This window comes from Mesitornis unicolor, unplaced genomic scaffold, assembly GCF_000695765.1.
Source record: "Mesitornis unicolor isolate BGI_N332 unplaced genomic scaffold, ASM69576v1 scaffold1869, whole genome shotgun sequence".
NCBI classification, from domain to species: domain Eukaryota; kingdom Metazoa; phylum Chordata; class Aves; order Mesitornithiformes; family Mesitornithidae; genus Mesitornis; species Mesitornis unicolor.
The window spans coordinates 6,715-25,520 of NW_010206408.1; the positions used below are offsets into that span (position 1 = coordinate 6,715).

Sequence of the window (18,806 nt, forward strand, 5' to 3'; positions counted from 1 at the left end):
AGCATCTCTTTATCAGTTGTGAAGCTGAAGTCGTTCAAACGCGTACAGAACGTTAGTTCCACCAGATATGTATGTGTGAGCAGATATGTATCTGCTCATTCCTAATGCGCTTGACTTTGCAACTACGACTGAAATAGCGGAGTGCCTTGCTCTGCAAAGCCCCAGTACAACTCGGTGTGAGTAAGGAACAAAGCAAGGCCTTAAGTAAAGACAAAAAGAAAATCCTAATGAAAGATGTGCGCTGAATGGAGACTTACGCTTTCATGCCTACCAACTGTGAAAGCTCTGTGAGAAGTGCTGCTGTTGTAGGAGTGTTCCCTCCTTCGTAATAGAGGTGTTCTGTATCCTGGGTTTCGTGCTGGCTGGGGAATGACAGCTGTTACAAGTATTGTAATGATGAAGTGCCATTAGCTCTGTACCATTCTTAAATTGCATCCTTTGTTGTGTTCTTTGCTGTTCTTGTAAAATAGTTGGGTATGGTCAGGATCTGGATTCCCAGTACTTCTGCTTTTCTTTTATTTTTCTTGTTGTTTTTTTAAATGTAGTTCATTTTTTGTTGAATTATATGTATTCCTGTGATCAGTTGGCATGGAAACTTGGCTCCTTTATAGGCCAGTTGCTTTTAGCATTAATTTGCAGGTACTTGTTTTTGAACATGAAAATGCAAACCATTTACGTTCTTCATTGTTCCCCATCATTAATACTTGCGTGCTTTCCCATGCAACGTAAATTATCTTTCCTTCTGTCTTAGAGAGGAAAATGTACCCTTTTTTTAAAAAGGGGAGAAAATAATACTGTGCTGCATCACGTACACTGTATAGAGAAGACAGTACTTTGTATAAACATTCTTTTTATACTTATAACTCGACAGAATCGGTGAAACAAAGACTAAAAGCAAATCTTAGTTTAAGCCCAGAATGATTGTAACACTTCAACAATGCAAAGTCACACCATTCAAATTTTTATTAATGTATTCAATTACTTTAATTTATTAATATTAGTGTATTTATTGGTGTTACCTTTCCTTTTTTTATTTGAAGAGTGGCTTGTTTGCTTGTAGAGGTTTGCTGAGTTTCAGTTGAAGAAGGTTAGCGGTTTGCTTTGCTCGGTAGTGCCAAAAGCGGGGAAATACCTGAATTGGCATTTTGTGGCTTTAGTTCACGGAGTTTGCAGTTTCTGAAATGCCTCGATACTGGTAAAAAGTGAACTTGCAGACTTTTTAATAATTCCTGCAGCAGTATTCGTGGTGAACATGGTGATGTGCTGTATCAACTGCTGCTTGGAGAAAAACAAGTAGCGCTATCACACATCTTCACTGTGAGGAGTAGTCAGACTGTTAGTGTTTGTTCACGTTTGTAGAAATGGGAAACTGTCTGAATACACACAGGTTTAAGTGTAGATAACTAAATACCTCGTTTAAGACCTGCTATAAGCAGATGCAGACTGCGTTCAGTGTTGATGTTTTCAAGTTCTTTAGGATGAGATTTAATCTCCTCCTAATTCTGAACAGCCACAGACTGTTGTCTGAAGAGCTTTGTACGGGTGGGATATGCAGAATAGAAATAAGATTTGAATTAATTTACTTTGGGTCCTACTTCTCCACCCCATTCCAGCCTTCAAACACTTCATTTCACCAAACAGTTGCATGTGTTTGTTTTGCATGCTCCCTATTAATTGATAGTGCTGATAACTCCATTCTACATATTTATTTAAAAATTAGTTCATCTGACCTATTTGAGCGTATTGCTGCACTGCTGTTTCTTTACTCTCTATGTTAAAGTACACGCAATTCAATTTAAGAAGCATAGGTCTATGCAGAATTTGACAAATCTCAGTGAAAGAACTACAAATCTGCAGATTAGGAATACTCTGTTCATGCCACTAGTCCTATTTGATGAATTTCATGGTATTACTCAGCAGCCGTATGGCTCATTTGCTCTGGACCATTTTAAAAAAAACCAACAGAAAACAAAACAAACAAAACCCTATAGGCATAAGCCCATGTTTTCACATTTAATATTTTCTTTAAATAATTTCAGTGGAAAAATAAATAGTTTCCTTCATACCAGCCCCTTCTACTGAAACTGCTCAGAGCCTTCACGTAGTTACTTGCAAGTGGTTTTGTCAGAGACTGAGAACGAGAGTTTAGAGCAGAAGATGAAGGCTTTTTGTCTTGCAGCAGTTCACAGATCAGATTTTGACTAACCATGACGCAGCTGTGAAGAGAAGCGAGGCCGTGCCGCTTCCTGTGTGACAGTATCTCATCATACGCACAGAATAAACCCATTTCTCCCCTCTCCCCCCACCTTCCCCTCTGTTCTCTCATAAACAAATAAGTCTGTCAACAGAGAAGAGTGAAAAATAAACTGGTCCCAGCCTTGAATCAGTAACTGCAGATGAGATGCACTTCTGTGGCTGTTATAAGCTCCTTTTTTTTCCTCCTTATCCATCCCTGAAGTGTCCGATGCACTCCTGGTCCAGGAAGGGCAGCAGTGAGAACCACCTCGGGGAATCAAAACACCACTATTAATTGACTTAATCCCCATACTGAATTGTAATTTTTCTGGCTTAGATTGATCTTTCCTGTTCTCTCTGGAACTAAATTTTCAGTAATCGGCATAGCCTCTTTCTACATACTTCTAGTTCTTTAACTGTTGTCCGTGGTTGGTGTCCTGCAGCACTCACAACTCATTAGTTCTGACCGATGGGGAATCTGAAGTTCACACAGCATTTGCCTGTTGTGTTTTGTGATAAGGTGGCTCACAGATTTCAGGACAAAAGGAGTAAGTGAAGTGTAGTTGCTTCTGTATGATCCCTGCTCTCCTACGGTGTTGAAAGAAAGCATCTTTCTCCAATTCATTTACCCACAGTGCTCATTGAAATCAGAGACTTCACTTCTGCTGGGATGCTCTCCCATATTCTGCTGTGGGTACCTCCCAGGGAATTAAACTACTGGTTGTAATTTTTACATAGAAGTTTAATTGTATAAAGTAGTTAACGTGCTTTAAGGAATCTGTAGTCCTGCTTGAGTTGAGTATTTTATATAAGCATTCTGGGAAGTACCTCTAGAACAAGTATGGAAAGAAATCTATCAAAATACAGGCAGGTGTCAAAGTGTCACTAGAAGTTTATATCTTTAAAGGAAAAAAAAGAAATTATAGTAATTTTTTTTAAACTGTTGTTTTTAGTAACTCAATTTGTTTTGTTTGGCTGCTGTGAGATTGTGGTGGCCATTGCAAGAAGTTAGAAAACAACGAAGTTAGTTGCCTGCAAGGTAATAATGCAATAAAAAGTGTCTTAATTATATTTTGTTAAGAAGTTTGTGTTTCAACTTGCTGCAAGGTAATTTTATAGTCACTAGCATTCAAAACTTGGAAAGCAGATTTCTGATGAAAATACTGGTGCTGTCAGTATTCTTAACTTTTGAGTAGCAGCTCAGAAAAGCCCCCGAGGATCACATTTCACAGTGCATGGTGATGGTGTAGACTTTATAAGAAATAATGCTAATGAATATTTTTTTCCAAAAATACGAGAACGCACAGGTAGAGTTGCCACAAAGCATTTAGGTCTTTGACCAGCACCAGCTTATTTGTTATTTGCATGTGCCTTACTTTAATCTGGTTTACAGTGCAGCCCTAATAACTGACCCTCATCTGGGCTGCTCATGGATGTAGAATGTTCACTGGTGAGAGTTATTTTCCAGATTTTATCTGCTATTCTCGGCACACTTTTGTACCCAGGATGACTGTCCTGACCCAGGAGGGGCAGAAGGAGTGAAAAGATCGGTCTGAAGCAAACACTGTAAGAGCTACAATTTCCTCTGGAATAAGTTGTCAGAGTAATAACTAACCTAATGAGCAAAAAGTGAGTGGTAGTAACCAAAGTTAGTGAGCACAAGTAGTAACTTCTGATTCTTTACTTTTCAGTAATATGCCTGCTTTGGTTTGGTTTGCTTTACATCCAGAGTTGTCCAATAGCTGTTTTCTTGCACTGGGCAAACACTAAGCTGTCATTCCTTCCTATTTTTTCAGCAATTACAGCCTGCAGGAAGCAGTCAGCCTTGCTTTCCAGTCAGCCTTCCTTTCCAGTATCTCTCCCTATGCTGTGTCAATTTTCTGAACAACAGAACGAGTTTCAAGATTCGCTTTGAGTTTGCTTGAGTGAAGTCACTGATCCTTTGATTATCTTTGGGTGATAAAATTCCAAGTGACTCGAGTGTTTCCTGTGGCTGTCTGCTTTTGGAAATGTAATGCTCCTGCAAGCCTTTCAGCACGCTGCTGTTTACCCTGCGACTGACAGCCCTCCTGTTTCTCGTTTCAGAAAACATGGAAACAAACCCATAGCGTAATGTTTCTTACTTTGGAAATTCTTTATTGCAGCTAATACACTAGTCTGGTTTCCATTCGGATTGCTCTCAATCTGTTGTCAGTGTATATTTTGTTTTGAAAGGAAGTTGCTGGGTCCGTTTTTGGTAAGCGTCCATTTTTCGTGAGCCACGAGGCTGCAGCAGTCTGAGGCTGTCACCGCAAGAGGGGGAGCTGACATTTGTGTGACGCACATATGGGCCGTGGGCACGTTTTGTAAATGTCTCCGCCTGCACGTTGAGGGACACAGGAGCTGTAGCAAGTTAACTTATTTTTTTAAGATAAAGGCTAGAATAAAACTACAAACCAACATCTTAACTTCACTTACTAGGACATAAAATAGTGAATTTATTTTACAAAATCCAATGCTCGGTTGAACCAAGAATATGCAATTGGAGAGAGAACCCGTTAAGAAATCTTACCTGTGTGAAGAATGAGGGGTACCCTTTGGCCTGAAGATTTTGTAGCTCTTCATAATGGAGTCAGTAATTCCTTTTATAATTCTTCCTTGCAATTGATGTTTTTAGCACTGATAAATGTTTTATGCGATTTACAGAGAGAGAACATGATTTGTGCACTGAAAAATTTGTAATTATCTGCAGACAAAGCATTTTTATGCAAGTGAATAAACCCTTTTTTAATTGAAAATGGTTGACTCAAAGAAACATTATAAAGCCTAGTGAAAAAAATGCAAATATGGGTCACTTTAAACACTTCTGACTTTTCACCAGTTCAGTGGAAACAACTTAAAGCGTTCAAAAACCTTCTCTAAACCCCTTTAGTATGTGGTATGTGTGGGAAGAAATATTTTGCTTCTCTCATCAAGTCGTGGGAATAACTCCCAATTTTAACTGGGGTTTTTCAGTACAGCTTTAACTGTGATATTGGGACCAGAGCCTTTGTAATTGAAACTCAAAACTCTACTTGAAGCAAAGCTCAGTAGAACAGCTCTCTTACATCATATGCTTTTATGATACTATGATTAAATGTAACATGATAATATAAACCCAGCTTTTGCCTTAAGCTGCCTGTTTTATTTGGCACTTTAACTGTTGTTTCTGGCCCGTTCTCAGTGAGCTTGTCATTTTTAGACATCCTGTTTGCTTACCTTCAAAATGAACATCTTTTAGACAGTCCGATTTATTTAAGCTTGGTTCGACTGCAGAGGACCCTGGATGGGAGATGCAGGAGTTTGATTTCAGTTTTTCATTTTCTCATTTTTACAACAAAACCGTTCTCTAGTTTGTAATAATCGTCAAGCAGTTTGTTAATATTGGTAGAAAACAGCAGAGGTCAGTGGCTGTGGGAGGAAAAAAAAGAGCCTTAAGGAGCCCTTTGCACTGGTTTGCTGTCAGTCAGAGTTGCTCTGGTTTTCAGAAAAGCATAACGGAGTGTAAGTCAGGAGGGAGTTTATTATCCTCGTTTACCAGGAACTTCAATACTGTGTTGAATTGTCCCTTTGCAATTACTATTTATTTATTTATTAGTTTTTTGAAAGTGTTGTAGCCGTTTATCTCAGAGGAAGTTTCCAGCCCTCCTCCCTTCTTCCCATCCCTAAACAACAGAGTTGTAATATATATTTTTTCCACTCTAAGGCTTGCTGACACATGCAGCACCGTGATGCTCAGCTGAGGGAGGGTGGTGAGTCACATTAGAAGCTTTCCCAAAATATTAAAAGAATAAGAAGTTACGAAGAAAACGGAGAGGTCAGTGTTCAGTATGTGAATACTTCCGTACTGTTATTTTTAGTGTCATTCGAGCGTGTTCTGCTGACCTCAAAAAAAAAATAATTAAACCCTTTGAAACTAATTTGATTATCCAAGGGCCCACACTTGCTTATCTTCAGACTTTTTGATAAGGAAAATAAGGAGTGCCCCAGTTAATAGTTTAACGTTCCTGGGTCAAAGTACAGGTGTGCTGTTAGAGAAATTGCTTTCAGGGTTTTGGACAGGAATAAAGGAAGCCTTTGATGTTGGCTCCACTTGGGTTATTGGGTTTCTTTCTCTGGAACAGCATCCTGTACAGCATCTAAAATAGGAGAAAAGAGGCACAGAGAGTAGCCATTGGGACAGGCTGCATTCAGAAATTATATTCTGTAATAAATCCTTGGCAGCATCTTTAAAACATAATGTGAAGTTGATACTCTGAAAGCAATTGTATTGACAGTGCTAAAAAGTGGTGTCTTTTCCCAAGGCGTACTTGCAGCTCAGGGAGTGGTTTGAAACAAAACAAAGTACCCCAAACCTGTTGGAATAAGAGAACTACCTGTAGGAGAAACAAAAATTACAGTTTTCTTCTTTTTTTCCTTCATAATTGAAATACATAATATTTTACAAGCAAATCAAGAGTCATCCCTCAAGTGTATTACATTTTGAATTAATGTTACATGGCTGTTCAGCCTTTATCAAAATCACAGCCAAGATGCCAGTTCTGATAACGTGATTTAAAAAAAGAAAAAGCAGTGTTTGTGTGCTTCTCTGTATTGAATGTGAGTAAAAGAGCGAGGATAAGGACCACAGATGTATTTCACTTCACGTGGCCCTGTTTTGTGGACCCGCTCTGGACTTCTGTACCCTAAATATTGTCCTCAAATCTCCAGGCCCGCTTCTTCCATGGAAAACGTTTTAGTTAAGTCTTGGCATCATCTGTGTTGTTACTGGACCGGCTGGGGGAGTTGATCATTCTGCTCCTAGTGCAATTGCTGGAGCAAATTGGTTTTCCAGTTCCTGTCAGCAGGAGTTTTCTGGCTTTTTTTTCTTAAATCACACCCACCAACCTATAAAGTTTATGTGCTGAAATACAAGCTTAGTTGTATTTTAAATAAGAGCTTGGGTGTGTATTAAGGTGGGTCCTCCTGCTAGTTGCCATCATCAGCCTACTCCCTGGTGATGTCCATCACTGACTGATTTATTCTCCCTCCCCTCCCTTTACTTCTTACTTAATAAAGTGGAAAATATTTGAATCAGTGAAGGATTATTGTGGACAGGCACTGAAAAGCTGCATATCCAGGGAAAGCTCGGTCCTTTAAATTATTTGGCCTGTCTCTAAAGTTTGCTTTATTGTATCTGTTACTTGAGAACAGCACTTCTGCAGCGTTGGTTTTTATGTATGTTTTATTGCTGATACTTACGCTTTCTTGTTGTAGTACTTGAGATAGTTGTTACTGAATGTTGTTGCTTGGTTTGCTTTTTAAACCGTGCTAGACAACTGAAACACTTTACAGTGATGCATTATGCTGTGACTTCTTGTTTGTTTGACATTAAATGGGTGTGATTCACATTGCTTTCAGTCTTACTTTGAAGAATATTAGTTAAGATTAGACATATTATAGCATACTCCAAATATGTAATTTGAGTAATTTTTGAGAGGTGTGAAACATCCAGTTTTCACATGGATGTTTGAAGTACCTGTGTAGTAATAGAAAATGTTGCCAGATGATTTTGTTTCCCCTTAAAAGAACTGTATTTTTGATCATAGACTTTCAAGATGTGCCTTGTGGGACCTTTATTTTTTTTGTACCCTTGGCAGGCATTTAGGGGTTTGTGTGCACACTGCCAGATTTTAGACAAATAACAGCAACAGAACCTATGTCTCTGTGTTGAGGCCTTCGTGCTGTGTGCTGTAGCAATTGCTTGGATCCCCACACTCATTTCTCACAGGCTGTAAAATAATGATGTGATTTGTTCATAAATCAAAGTACTGTGGCAGTCTGTGGAGCAGGGTGGTAATTACATACTGGGGGTGTTGGTGATGTGTTTTGTGTAAGGGAGTGAGCTGGAGCTGTCCTGGGGAGCGGCTGGGTGTACCTCGGTCCTCACAATTAGCGAGAGGATATCAGTGGGTGGGACTGCTCTGCACATCGTTGGGTCAGCACCGAGCCGGAAACCACTTTTATTTTTCTTGGTCTCTTGCAAATTAGAAAGAAAAGAAGGAAGATGACTTGTTTTTACTGAGTTTGGGTAAATAAAAAGCACAGAGTGTAACAGTATTCGTCAGCTGCGCTCTGCCAGTACAGTTTCAATGTGCTTTGCATTAACCTCTGAGCCCTGTAGGCTTCAATGGAGACTGCTTTAAGTGAAGCTTATGCTTGGTTTTCTCTTGTGCCTATATCAGGAAGTCCAGATCTAATTCCTTCAAAAACCAATTTGGGATTGTTCCTATTAATTTCAGTAGGACTTGCAGCAAGTTACTAAAATCTTAGGGAGCAGAGTTAGAAACATTAAATGCTAAAATAATGAAATTAAATCAAAACTGCTAAATTATTCAGGCTTCCAAGGGCAGCTGCCACCTTCTTTGTGCGTACTCTTTGTTGGTGTTCTTCATTTTCAAATATTCTCCCCTCTGCATCCCCCAGTCCCACATCCCAAATCATGGGAGATTGCATCCCCCTCATACTGAAGGCGGTGAGAAAAGGTGTTGGCTCTGATTCGGGTGGGATCAGGAGATTTTTGTGTTGTGTATTCAGTCTCAATATGCTGAATAGCACAATACTGAAGGCTGGTAGTATTTTTTTTTTTTCTTGCATCCATTTTCCTGATCCATGTACCTGCATTGTACTTTAAAGTTTATTTCTACTTGACTGCTTTTATAGGGCTTTGCACTACCTTGAATTTAAATGTTGCTTGAGGCCGCGGTGCACAAAACAATGAGAGTACCAAAACGAAGTCCAAAATTTGAAAATGCGTGCTGTGTCAGGAGCCATGTATTTAAAGTATGGCATTTCTGGGGATTTTAATAGAGCGTATTGACAAATCTCATTCATAACAGCCTCTGTGTTCATCTTACGAGTGGGGTATTTTTTGTTTGTTTTGACAAGTCGTTCTTTACTTGAATTAATATCAGCATTTATTTTTTTAAAGATGTAAATTTCTTTGAGGTCTTATGGTAAATAAGTGACAGCTCTGACTGAATGCGCAGCCTGGGTGAGAATATAAAGTAAAAGTAAATGGGGATCAGGCTCACGTTACCCGTGCAAGACTGGAAATCAGTTGAATGTCCAAGCTGTCATTTTTGTAAATACTGATTAGATTTTGCAGTACTTCACATTTTGTGAAAACTTTTATATCAGTTTGATGTTTCACAGTGCATAAGGGAAGGTTTGTAGGACAAATTCTTATAAAAGGACATTGTCAAGGGAGTTTTCCTGCTTATTTCATCTTCGCACTTGTAAGAACTCCCCGAAATGGGAAAATGAAAACTCTCTTTTGCCAGGCTGCTGTGCTGCGTTTCGTGTGCGTCTTGGTTTGTCATTATAGGGTTACTGATAAGTGTTGTGCTTTTTGGCATTGATGTATTTTTCAGAAAACAGAATTGAAGCGTTTGTTTTGAAAAAAGAAAAACACATTTAAAGAATTACATGGACTTTGCAAACAGATTTAAGAAAATGAAAGGTAGGTCAAATTTTGGGCCTACAAACCTGACAATGTCCTTTACTTTTGACTTGTATACCTGATTTGAGACATTCGTGATCCTAATGATGTTGTATTAATCAGCAGCAGAAAAATGTGAAAATGACATTATTAATCATTGTTAAATCACCTTGTTGCATTTTGGTGTGTTTTCTGATGTCACGAAACAGTGACAGCCCACTTTGAGATCTCTACTATTTGTGCAGTGTAATCACTTTAGTTACTGTCACTTTGTAGCATTAAAAGTTGTTTTAGGAAAGGTTTAAAATACTTTGTAACAGCCTGGAGTGTGTCAGGGAAAGTGTTCTTATCCTCCAATAGTGAGTGTGTGGAGTGGTGGTGACTTCACCTCTCCCTCTTGGAGTGTGGCACATAGAGGTGCAGCTAGAATTTGGGATGGGGAAGGAAAAGAGCCTGCTTAGGTAGGCTTTTTTCTTTCCAGTTTTTTAAAAACTAAATCTCCTGCCCAGGTCGTTGTGATAATTTTTAAGTCCTTGTGCTGCCAGAGGTATGGAGGTGATAATCCACGGCCCTTCCTCTCGCGGTTTGGTTACCAAGTTGGATGATAAATTCATTATTTCTCTTGTTTGCGAGCCCCACAGCCAGTTGAAATGCTTGTGCATGGGGCTGGTCTTCTGTCAAATTCTGCAGCTGAAAATTTTTAAATTCCCAAGAGTTTTTCTGTAAAAGCTGGACTAGAATAAGCTTTTGATGCATTTTTTAGAGCAGTTAGTCCAAATTGCAGTTCTGCAAAGGCACTCCTCTGCTGTCCGTGTGTAGCAGCAATTTGCCATACGGCTGACTGCTCTCTCTGTGTGCACATTCATACCTGGTATTATTTTAGATAAATTCCAGCAGTCACTGCCACGATAGCTGTTACTCAAGCAACTGGAGGAAAAAATACCCCAAACTAATAGCTGGATTAGAGCTGTTATGGAAAACTGTTGAGTTTTTTTCTCTTAAATACATTTAGATAACCTTAAGGGCCTGACTTGCACCCAACAAAACCAGCAAATTCAGAGTTAAGGCTTCTCACTACATCCCTGGTACAAACTGGAGCGCCTGGCTCTCCAGCACTGGTGGTACTGGAGATCCCACACTGTCCTCACATCCCTGGGCAAATCCTTTGCCACAGGAGTGGTGCCGACTGTTCCAGGTATATCTGTGTTCAATACACCTGCTGCCCAGTGAGTCTGAACAGGCCACTGGTTTTACTGGTGTGGTAATGGTCCGTGGCAGCACAGCAGGTGTGGTCGAAAGCCAGGAGAGAAAGGGGGAAGGGTTGAGATGCAGTGAGAAGCTTTAACTTGGAGTTGCCTGGCTTCTGTGAGCACAAGTCAGACCCTTAATGTTGTTTTAATGTATTGTTTGTGTTTAATTTTTAGTAAAAATTTGAACGCCATCCAGGCTACAGAGGTTGCAGTGGATAAGAAGTTTAAAAGCTTTGGTTCAAGATTACAGGAGGCTGCAAGAAAAGTAAAAGACATGGAAATGAGGATGGAATGACAGGCTGCTATTTTGCCTCAGAATGCTGAAGATTGTAAAGCATTGAGAAATCGAATTCCATGACCCTGGAAATCAAGCTCAGATTAAGAAATGTCAGGTTGGTAGGGGTTCCTGAAAGTCTCAAGTTAGGATAAACTGAGATTGTTTTCCCCATAACTGAAGTTCTAGGATGTGGGGGTGGATGGTATCATTTTTGTTATGTGTTATGTGAAATGCTATACCATATACTTCAACAAGCCACCTAAGTTGAAATTGGTTTTTTTTATAAATCAGTTTCACATTCATGGTGTTGAATGTAACTTTGGACCAGTTGATAGTTACTTCTCTCTGGCACTGATTTGCATGATTTACTGTTAATGCAGGCATGAAAAACACTGCTCCTAAATACACTTTGCTTTATACTGCCACTCCAAGGGTCTCTTGCAAAGCCAAGCGTGTGGTGCAGTACGACATTGCTAGATAAGAGACAGCAGAATGCATCTCAGTGGAAGAAGTAGTTTTTTGTTCAAAGGGCTCTGATTCATAGTGAAACTGTGCCTTTCCAAATGTAAACTGTAAGTAGTGACTGCCACTGTGATTAAGTTGCTGTGAGTTTACTGAAGTGTTGAGTTATTGTCTGGGATCCAGTGATGCAGTATTTGGGCAGGAAGATTGTGCAACAGGAAGGCTGTGCTGAAGTTCAGAAAGGAAAGGACTTTGGCAAGCAAAGGTTCGTAGGGTTTTCATGGTCAAGGTTACTGGGTGCATTTGAGTTCTGGGGACTCTCAGCAGAGCTCTCTTGGGGAGGGTTTATCCTTCTGGCTCATTTTTGGACTTTAGTTTCTGTGCTCTGGGGCTCGGTCTGGCGTGCACCTTGGTTGAAATCGATAGATACGCTGGCGTGAGGGGAGAACCAGCCACACCTTTGTGTTTTAGAGAAATCATTGCTTTAAAGGGTTGTGTTTAGTGATGCTGTATGTCATGGTTTTCTGAGATAGCTCTAGTCTCTTCTGTTACCTGTTTGGACTATTTGTGCTCTTCTGTTGACAGAGGTGCTTTAGTTGTAGCTCTGAGAGAATAATCTGTGCCATATATTTCCTTATTCATCTTCAACAAACTTAGTATCAAAGTTCTGTTTTCTTTTTTAAATTTTATTTTAGCTAGGGTTCAAACTTGTCATTGAAATCCTGGCTTTGCTGGACTGACAATTAAGACGACAACCATAACATTTCGGTTGTAAAATGAGCACAGTTGTCATACTCAGTATGAATAGGACTTACAATGTCATTTTTACATTTGTTTCTAAACATAATTGCATTTTATTAATGCTGTTATGTATTTTGAAAGAAACATGAACAAGTCTATAACATGCCTTATTATAGGGTGTTTCTAAGTAAATTTCATCTGGGGTTTTATAATTAAGTTCCCATTAAAGGACAGTAATTATTAGTGTGTGGTTTATTTACCAGAAATGACTCTTATGAAGGTTGTGCGGCCGTTTCTGGTTCAAACAGGTAACAATAATAAGTTAGGAACGTGCACGAATTTTAACAATGATATTAAAAAGGCTTCCAATTAATTTTGGTGGCTGGATATTAAACACAGGTTTACTCAAAGAATCTGTGCATGATTTCTAAGTATGTCAGTTGCTGTAGAGGTTAGGAATTGGTGGATTTACAACAGAGAGTAGTTTTAACGGTGGTGTGCTTTCCTGTGGATAGTTTTCACATTGGAATCCGTGTCTTTTAGGGTGACAGGACTGCAGTTGCAGTCCATTGGCATAATCAGTTGTTGGGAGATGCTGGGACCAGAACAGAAAAATCAAAGGTACTTTAGTGACCAGATGCAGAAGGATTGGTGAGGATCTGCTGTCCTCCTGCCTTGAATCAGAAAGCTCCGTTTGCTGCTGAATAAGCAATTTCAAGTGTTGTGCAGTTACATTTAAATTGAAGCCAGCTGTGATTTCTAGAAGTTGTCCAGGTAGGGCGCTAGCTGGAACTGGGCTTGTAGGAGAAGCTCCAGTGACCCTTGTTCAGTCGTCTTCAAGTATAAAACCTGTTTGAATTGTTAAAACTTAAATGCCAGGTTGTGGTGTCACCCTGACGTGGTTAGGGGTAGACATTAAATTTGAGGATGCAGGGGTAAGTCTCCTTGGCTTTACTCCTTCAGCCCTGGACTCAGCTTGGTCCCACTGGGGAAGTAATGAGCTGCCTCGGTCGACTTGTGAAAATCTCTTTTCCCAGCAGCTGCTTTTCTTCACGAGGTATCTTCCACAGCTGGGATTTGACTGATTTTCCATCCACTTCAAATGCAGTCTTTCAGGGCTTGTTTCTGACACAGGTTGGGACGTCAGATTTCTTGTAGAAGGTAGCTGGGGAATCTCAGTCTGTTGCATCAATGTTGGACCAGCTTGTATTAGCAAGCAAAAAACGATGTTTTTAAATTCACACTGAAACAAAAATATGTTGAAATTTGCATGCAAGTATTATCTAGCCTACTTTGCAGTATATACTTATTCTAAAAGAGGAAAAAAATTGTGTATTTTATTCTTGGTTTTGCTTCTCCTTATCTCTTCAGGAAGTCCTTTTTTTCCACCCACGCTTAACTACTTTTGTGTAAATGTAATGGTTTAATATTATTCCCTTGAGTACTTTTGTGTATTTATAGCATCTATACTGTTAAAAAGATGCTCTCCAAATATCTTGTTATAAGGATTACTTTTCATTTTAAGACTCCATAAAGAGGATATAAATGAAGTCTGCACTTTCAACTGATTTTCTTTCCCCCAGATATTTAATGTGTATTTCTTTGTCACTCTGTGATGATCCAAGTGCGATGTTGATTTAGGGAGGAACATTTGGTTCATATTTTGTTAGTGTTTTCAGTGGTGGATTAAGTATTGACGTGCTTGCTTGTCTGAGCTATACAGAATTGCTTTGTAAAACTTAAGTCTACCCAGACCTGCACAGCTCAGCAATTAGCCTGTACACGTGGACACTGCCTCTTTCCTAAATTCAAAATTTTGCTGTAGTAGGCTTTTTGCAGTTAAATTTTAGTCTCGGCAGATGTGAATTGAATAGTCAAATCCTCACTGAGTTGCTTATGATATTCCATAAGCTGTGCTATTACGAGCCTGGACAAGATATTTCTCACTTTGTGTAGAGCTCGCAAAGGTGTGAAATCCAATCAAAATATAAACCCCAGATACGATTGCACAGACACTTCTTAATAGTGCAGTAAGGATGTCTCTTTAAAAAAAACAAATATATTATTCCCTTAGTGGTTTTATCCATCTTCCACTCTTAAGCCCCCTGAGCCTCTGTGGCATTTTTTCTTGGGTCTTGTGTGTTTGGTTGATTGCTGACCGTAAACTTGGTCCTGTTTGGCTAGCGTCAGGCCTTGGGATCCTTTTCTGCCATCAGAATAAACAGACTTAGCTATAACCTGTTTTTTTAAACTACGTTTGCGCGGCTGGAATAACAAATCTCCTCTGTTTCTTCGCAGGCATTCGACCTCCGATCATGAATGGGCCCATGCACCCGCGCCCCTTGGTAGCGTTGCTGGATGGCAGGGACTGTACAGTAGAAATGCCTATTCTGAAGGATGTAGCCACAGTGGCATTTTGTGATGCTCAGTCTACACAAGAAATTCACGAAAAGGTAATATTTAGAGGTGTAATTCAAGTGGTTTAGAAAACACAAGTATTTTTCACGGTTATGAACAGATCCGGTGTTGTGTTAGCTATGCATTTACTTACTGCATTTTAATTAGTGGTTGATTACCTTAGTGAGTGATTTACTGATCATTTCCAATAAGTGATAAAACACGATGATGAAGCAAAGATGAAAATGTCTGTGTTGAAGTATGCTTTTGTGTAGTGTATCTTTGGCTGGATGTTGTCCATGTGCTTGCCTACTGAATTAGAGTTACCTCTGGGAAAACTATAATATTACATGATATTTTGAAATGCTTCTTGGAAACACGGTTGCGCAGTCTTCAGCTCGAAAGCCTCATCTCAGGAATGGATTGGCTGTGTGAGGAACTTTCAGACTTCTTTGGTTAGCCAAGGAATTGTGCAAATCGGGTTAGGAGAGCTTGTGTGCTGAGAAATGATGCTGCAGAAGAGTTTCAGAATGAAAATTGATTTAGAAAATGAATTTTAAAATGTATTCTAGCTGTGTGTTATTCCAGAAGTTCACACCCTTCCTGGTGGTCTGGAAGTTAAGAAACACTGGTGGTTCTCAAAGGGTTTCTCATTTTCTTAGAGGGATGCCCACTTACTGTGCTGATAGCCAAGGGAGTCTGCTGGCCCATACACCTACATTTTCTCTTCAGAGGCTTCTTTCAGCGTGAAAGCCTCATGTCTACCCCAGATCCTCACTGCTCTGCACAGCAATAGGACCTTGTCACATCCATATTTATCTAAAGATGGAATTACTTCTGGTGAATGTGGTGACTAGCAGAATAAGCCCCAAATGCCAAATATTCCTTCACCTGTTCAAGGATGAAAACAGACCTTACAGCTTCTGTGCAGGTAAAAAATGTAATAAATACGAGGTAAAAAATGTAATAAATATGAGGAGGGCAATGAGGGACCCCTTCCAGGGGAATTTATTTTCTTCTTCTCCAGCAAAGATCCATGATAGACAAGGACAGATCCAAGTATTAACTTAAAGGCTTGTTAGGTAAGTGTCTGTATCCATTTCTGTGCATGTGGTGCTGTGCACTGCTGAGTGCAATTTGGGAGTTAGGAGGTGTCAGCTGGACCAAATTCCACCAATATTCTTGTTTCTCTACAGATACCTCGTTAGACTTGTCCTGCACTAATTACAGCAGCCCTTGGGTTTGTGACAGGTTTTCAGAAGCTTTTCACTCTTTTGAATTCGTAACTGGTTTAATTGTTTATTTACTTTTCTTGTTCTTAACATATAGCATTGTTAAACATTTTAAAGTCTCTGTGTATCATGAAAGATTTAATCTTTTCTTTGATGACTTTCTTAAAAAGCCAACTACTTGAAAATAATAGGGATACTAACTTCCCTTCTGTTATCAAGTGTATAAACTTCATTTATGGAATCACAGAACAGTTTGGGTTGGAAGGGACCTCAAAGCTCATCCAGTCCAACCCCTGCCATGGGCAGGGACACCTCCCACCAGCCCAGGTTGCTCAAAGCCCCATCCAACCTGGCCTTGAACACTGCCAGGGAGGGGGCATCCACAACTTCCTTGGGCAACCTGTTCCACTTTCTGTAGTCCATCTTATGTCAGCATCTTCCCAGTGGGAACCCACTAACCAACTATTCAGCTTGTCATTTCTTAAGAAAAATATTTTTATTCTGGAAAAAAAATCATTGTTAAAACTTTCAAATTTTTTTAAGTGGTAGTTGCTTGGTTTTTTTATTTTTCTAAACAATAAAGAGAAGAATAAAGAGAAGACTAAAGAGTTGCATGCTATGTCAGCACAGCAAACTGCAACTCACCATTCTCATGGCTCAGACGAGTCCCCTCTCCTGAAGCCCTCTCTGTAGTTCCTTGGTGGGTGTCTCTGATGGTAGTTCCTGTCTCTGCAGACTTTCAGGTTTCTTGTACCCTTCTGCCCCCTTCCCCACGCATGAATAAGCTGTTGTCAGAACAGTAGTCAAGATTGATATTTAAGATTGTTTTCTGCCACATCAGTATTGGCTTAAAGTCACTGCCTTGTTTTGTTCAGCTGCATTTTAGATACAATAAAATTCTGATGTGCACAGGAAAATGGAAAAAAATAAAATTGTTCCTACTAGGAAATAATCTGCATTTTTTCAGTTCATTAGTTGTTTCTCACAGGATAGTCAAAACTATTATTTTTGAATTATTCCTGTATTACAAGCTAGAATCAAAGTTGGCAATATTGTACTTCTGGTCTCATCTCTTTTTTTTTTTTTTTAATGTACTGATACTGTCATATAGAAACAGTCTTTGCAGTGGGTGCTCAGTGGGACTGCATAAACTCCCAACTGAACTTCTGTTTTGAACCAGTACGGTTTTACCAAAACATAATGCAAATTTCAACCCTCTCTTTAGCGTCTATTGAAGGAGACCAGTGTTTGCACTGTGCGTACAACTGAAACTGTTCAGTGTTGTGGTAATCAATGAGAACTGAAAAGTAATGAACCTGGGAACAAATGTAAGGAAGTGAACACTTCTCTGTCTTCATTGGCAATTGGAGATGCGTGGAAATGGATAGTGGTTTTTGAAAAAACCACAAAACTAATAAAATTTGATTTCTAAGGCTTGAGGACATTAATAATCCAAGTATGATACTTTATTTTTTCATTTAGAGAAATACTCAACACAAGCATTTTCCTCTCAATTCTCTTTATACATTGATAAAATATGATTTTATGCTTTATCTACTTTATGCTTTGTCTACTTTTTTTAAACCATGTTTAAAACTTATTTTAATCTTACTGTTTTCCAGTCTCATACCATTATCAGAAGTTTAACAGGTGAAACTGCTGGTTTCCATTTACAAGGACTAAATAATACATGGAGAATAAGTAATATAAATGCAATTTCACTTTTTAATGAGATAATAGCAGTCTATGGGCGAACACTGTAATGTTGGCAACTGCACCATCTGGATAGTTCTCTGCTTGGCTTACTGAAGTCAACATCATTGACATCTGATTGCTGGAGACTGGGGAATTCCTGTGTGACATGAATGCCTTGCCTTAGGAACAGTATGTTCTGTTATCAGTGGGGTGTAGTAAATGAACCTTTCACATCTTGAGACCGAAAGTCAGTGCGTGTATCTCCAATTGTAGCTTTGGAAAAGCTGGAATAACTGGAGCTTGATGAGTAGCACAGGTAATCTGTTGTTGATCTTAACAAGAGTGTTTGCATTTAGTGGGTGTGCTAAAGCTTGCATCCTTTTTATTATACCAAAATAATTCATTCTCAGTGAGCTCAGTAAGGTATCTGGAAAATGTATTTTCACTAGCAACCAGTATATTACCAACATACAAATTTTCACTAGTGCAGATGGTAATATAATCCTAAAATATTTGGGTTTGCAAAGCACCACTCTTCTGGCAGGTAATAAATTTCTGCATCAAAATTCACAAACCTTAGTTCATTATCATGTTGTATTTCTGTAACATAGACTAAGACACCAGTTTTACAAAATGTTGGGCACTGTTCACTGCCATGTGAAAAGTGTTCACTTTTTACTTCCACTGTTCATCTGCACAGAAAAATGGCTGTTTCCCACACATCTTTAGAGTTCTAGTACAGAACACCTGTATTTTAGTACTGCTGGTATAATACCTTATTTGGGAATGGTCCTTCAAGATGCATTAAATTGTTGTCAGGAAACATTTTAAAATTAGCAGGTGCATATTTAAAGCAGTATATAGAAAGTTCATGAATTCATGAATGCACATGCCTGGCCATACTAAATAATGTCCTGTTAATTAAAATACAGATTTTGGCCATGGATGCTAATTTGCAAATGACTGTTCCCCATTGTGGAAGAAGAGATGATTGAAACTCGGGAAAAAGGTTTAGTGTT

At 39.2% G+C, this 18,806-nt stretch overlaps 1 protein-coding gene across 2 annotated transcripts in view; it reads left to right on the top strand.

Moving 5' to 3' along the window:
• Positions 1–13,654: 13,654 nt before the first annotated feature.
• CTBP1 (C-terminal binding protein 1) overlaps positions 13,655–18,806 on the top strand; it is a 38,957-nt gene continuing 33,805 nt past the window's right edge. The window contains exons 1-2 of one of the 2 annotated variants that reach the window (XM_010191731.1): positions 13,655–13,679; positions 14,762–14,916. In XM_010191731.1, coding sequence (XP_010190033.1) covers positions 13,655–13,679; positions 14,762–14,916 — 180 coding nt within the window. Of the gene's footprint in view, positions 13,680–14,761; positions 14,917–18,806 lie in introns of those variants that run through there. The other variant, XM_010191732.1, reaches the window with a different exon arrangement.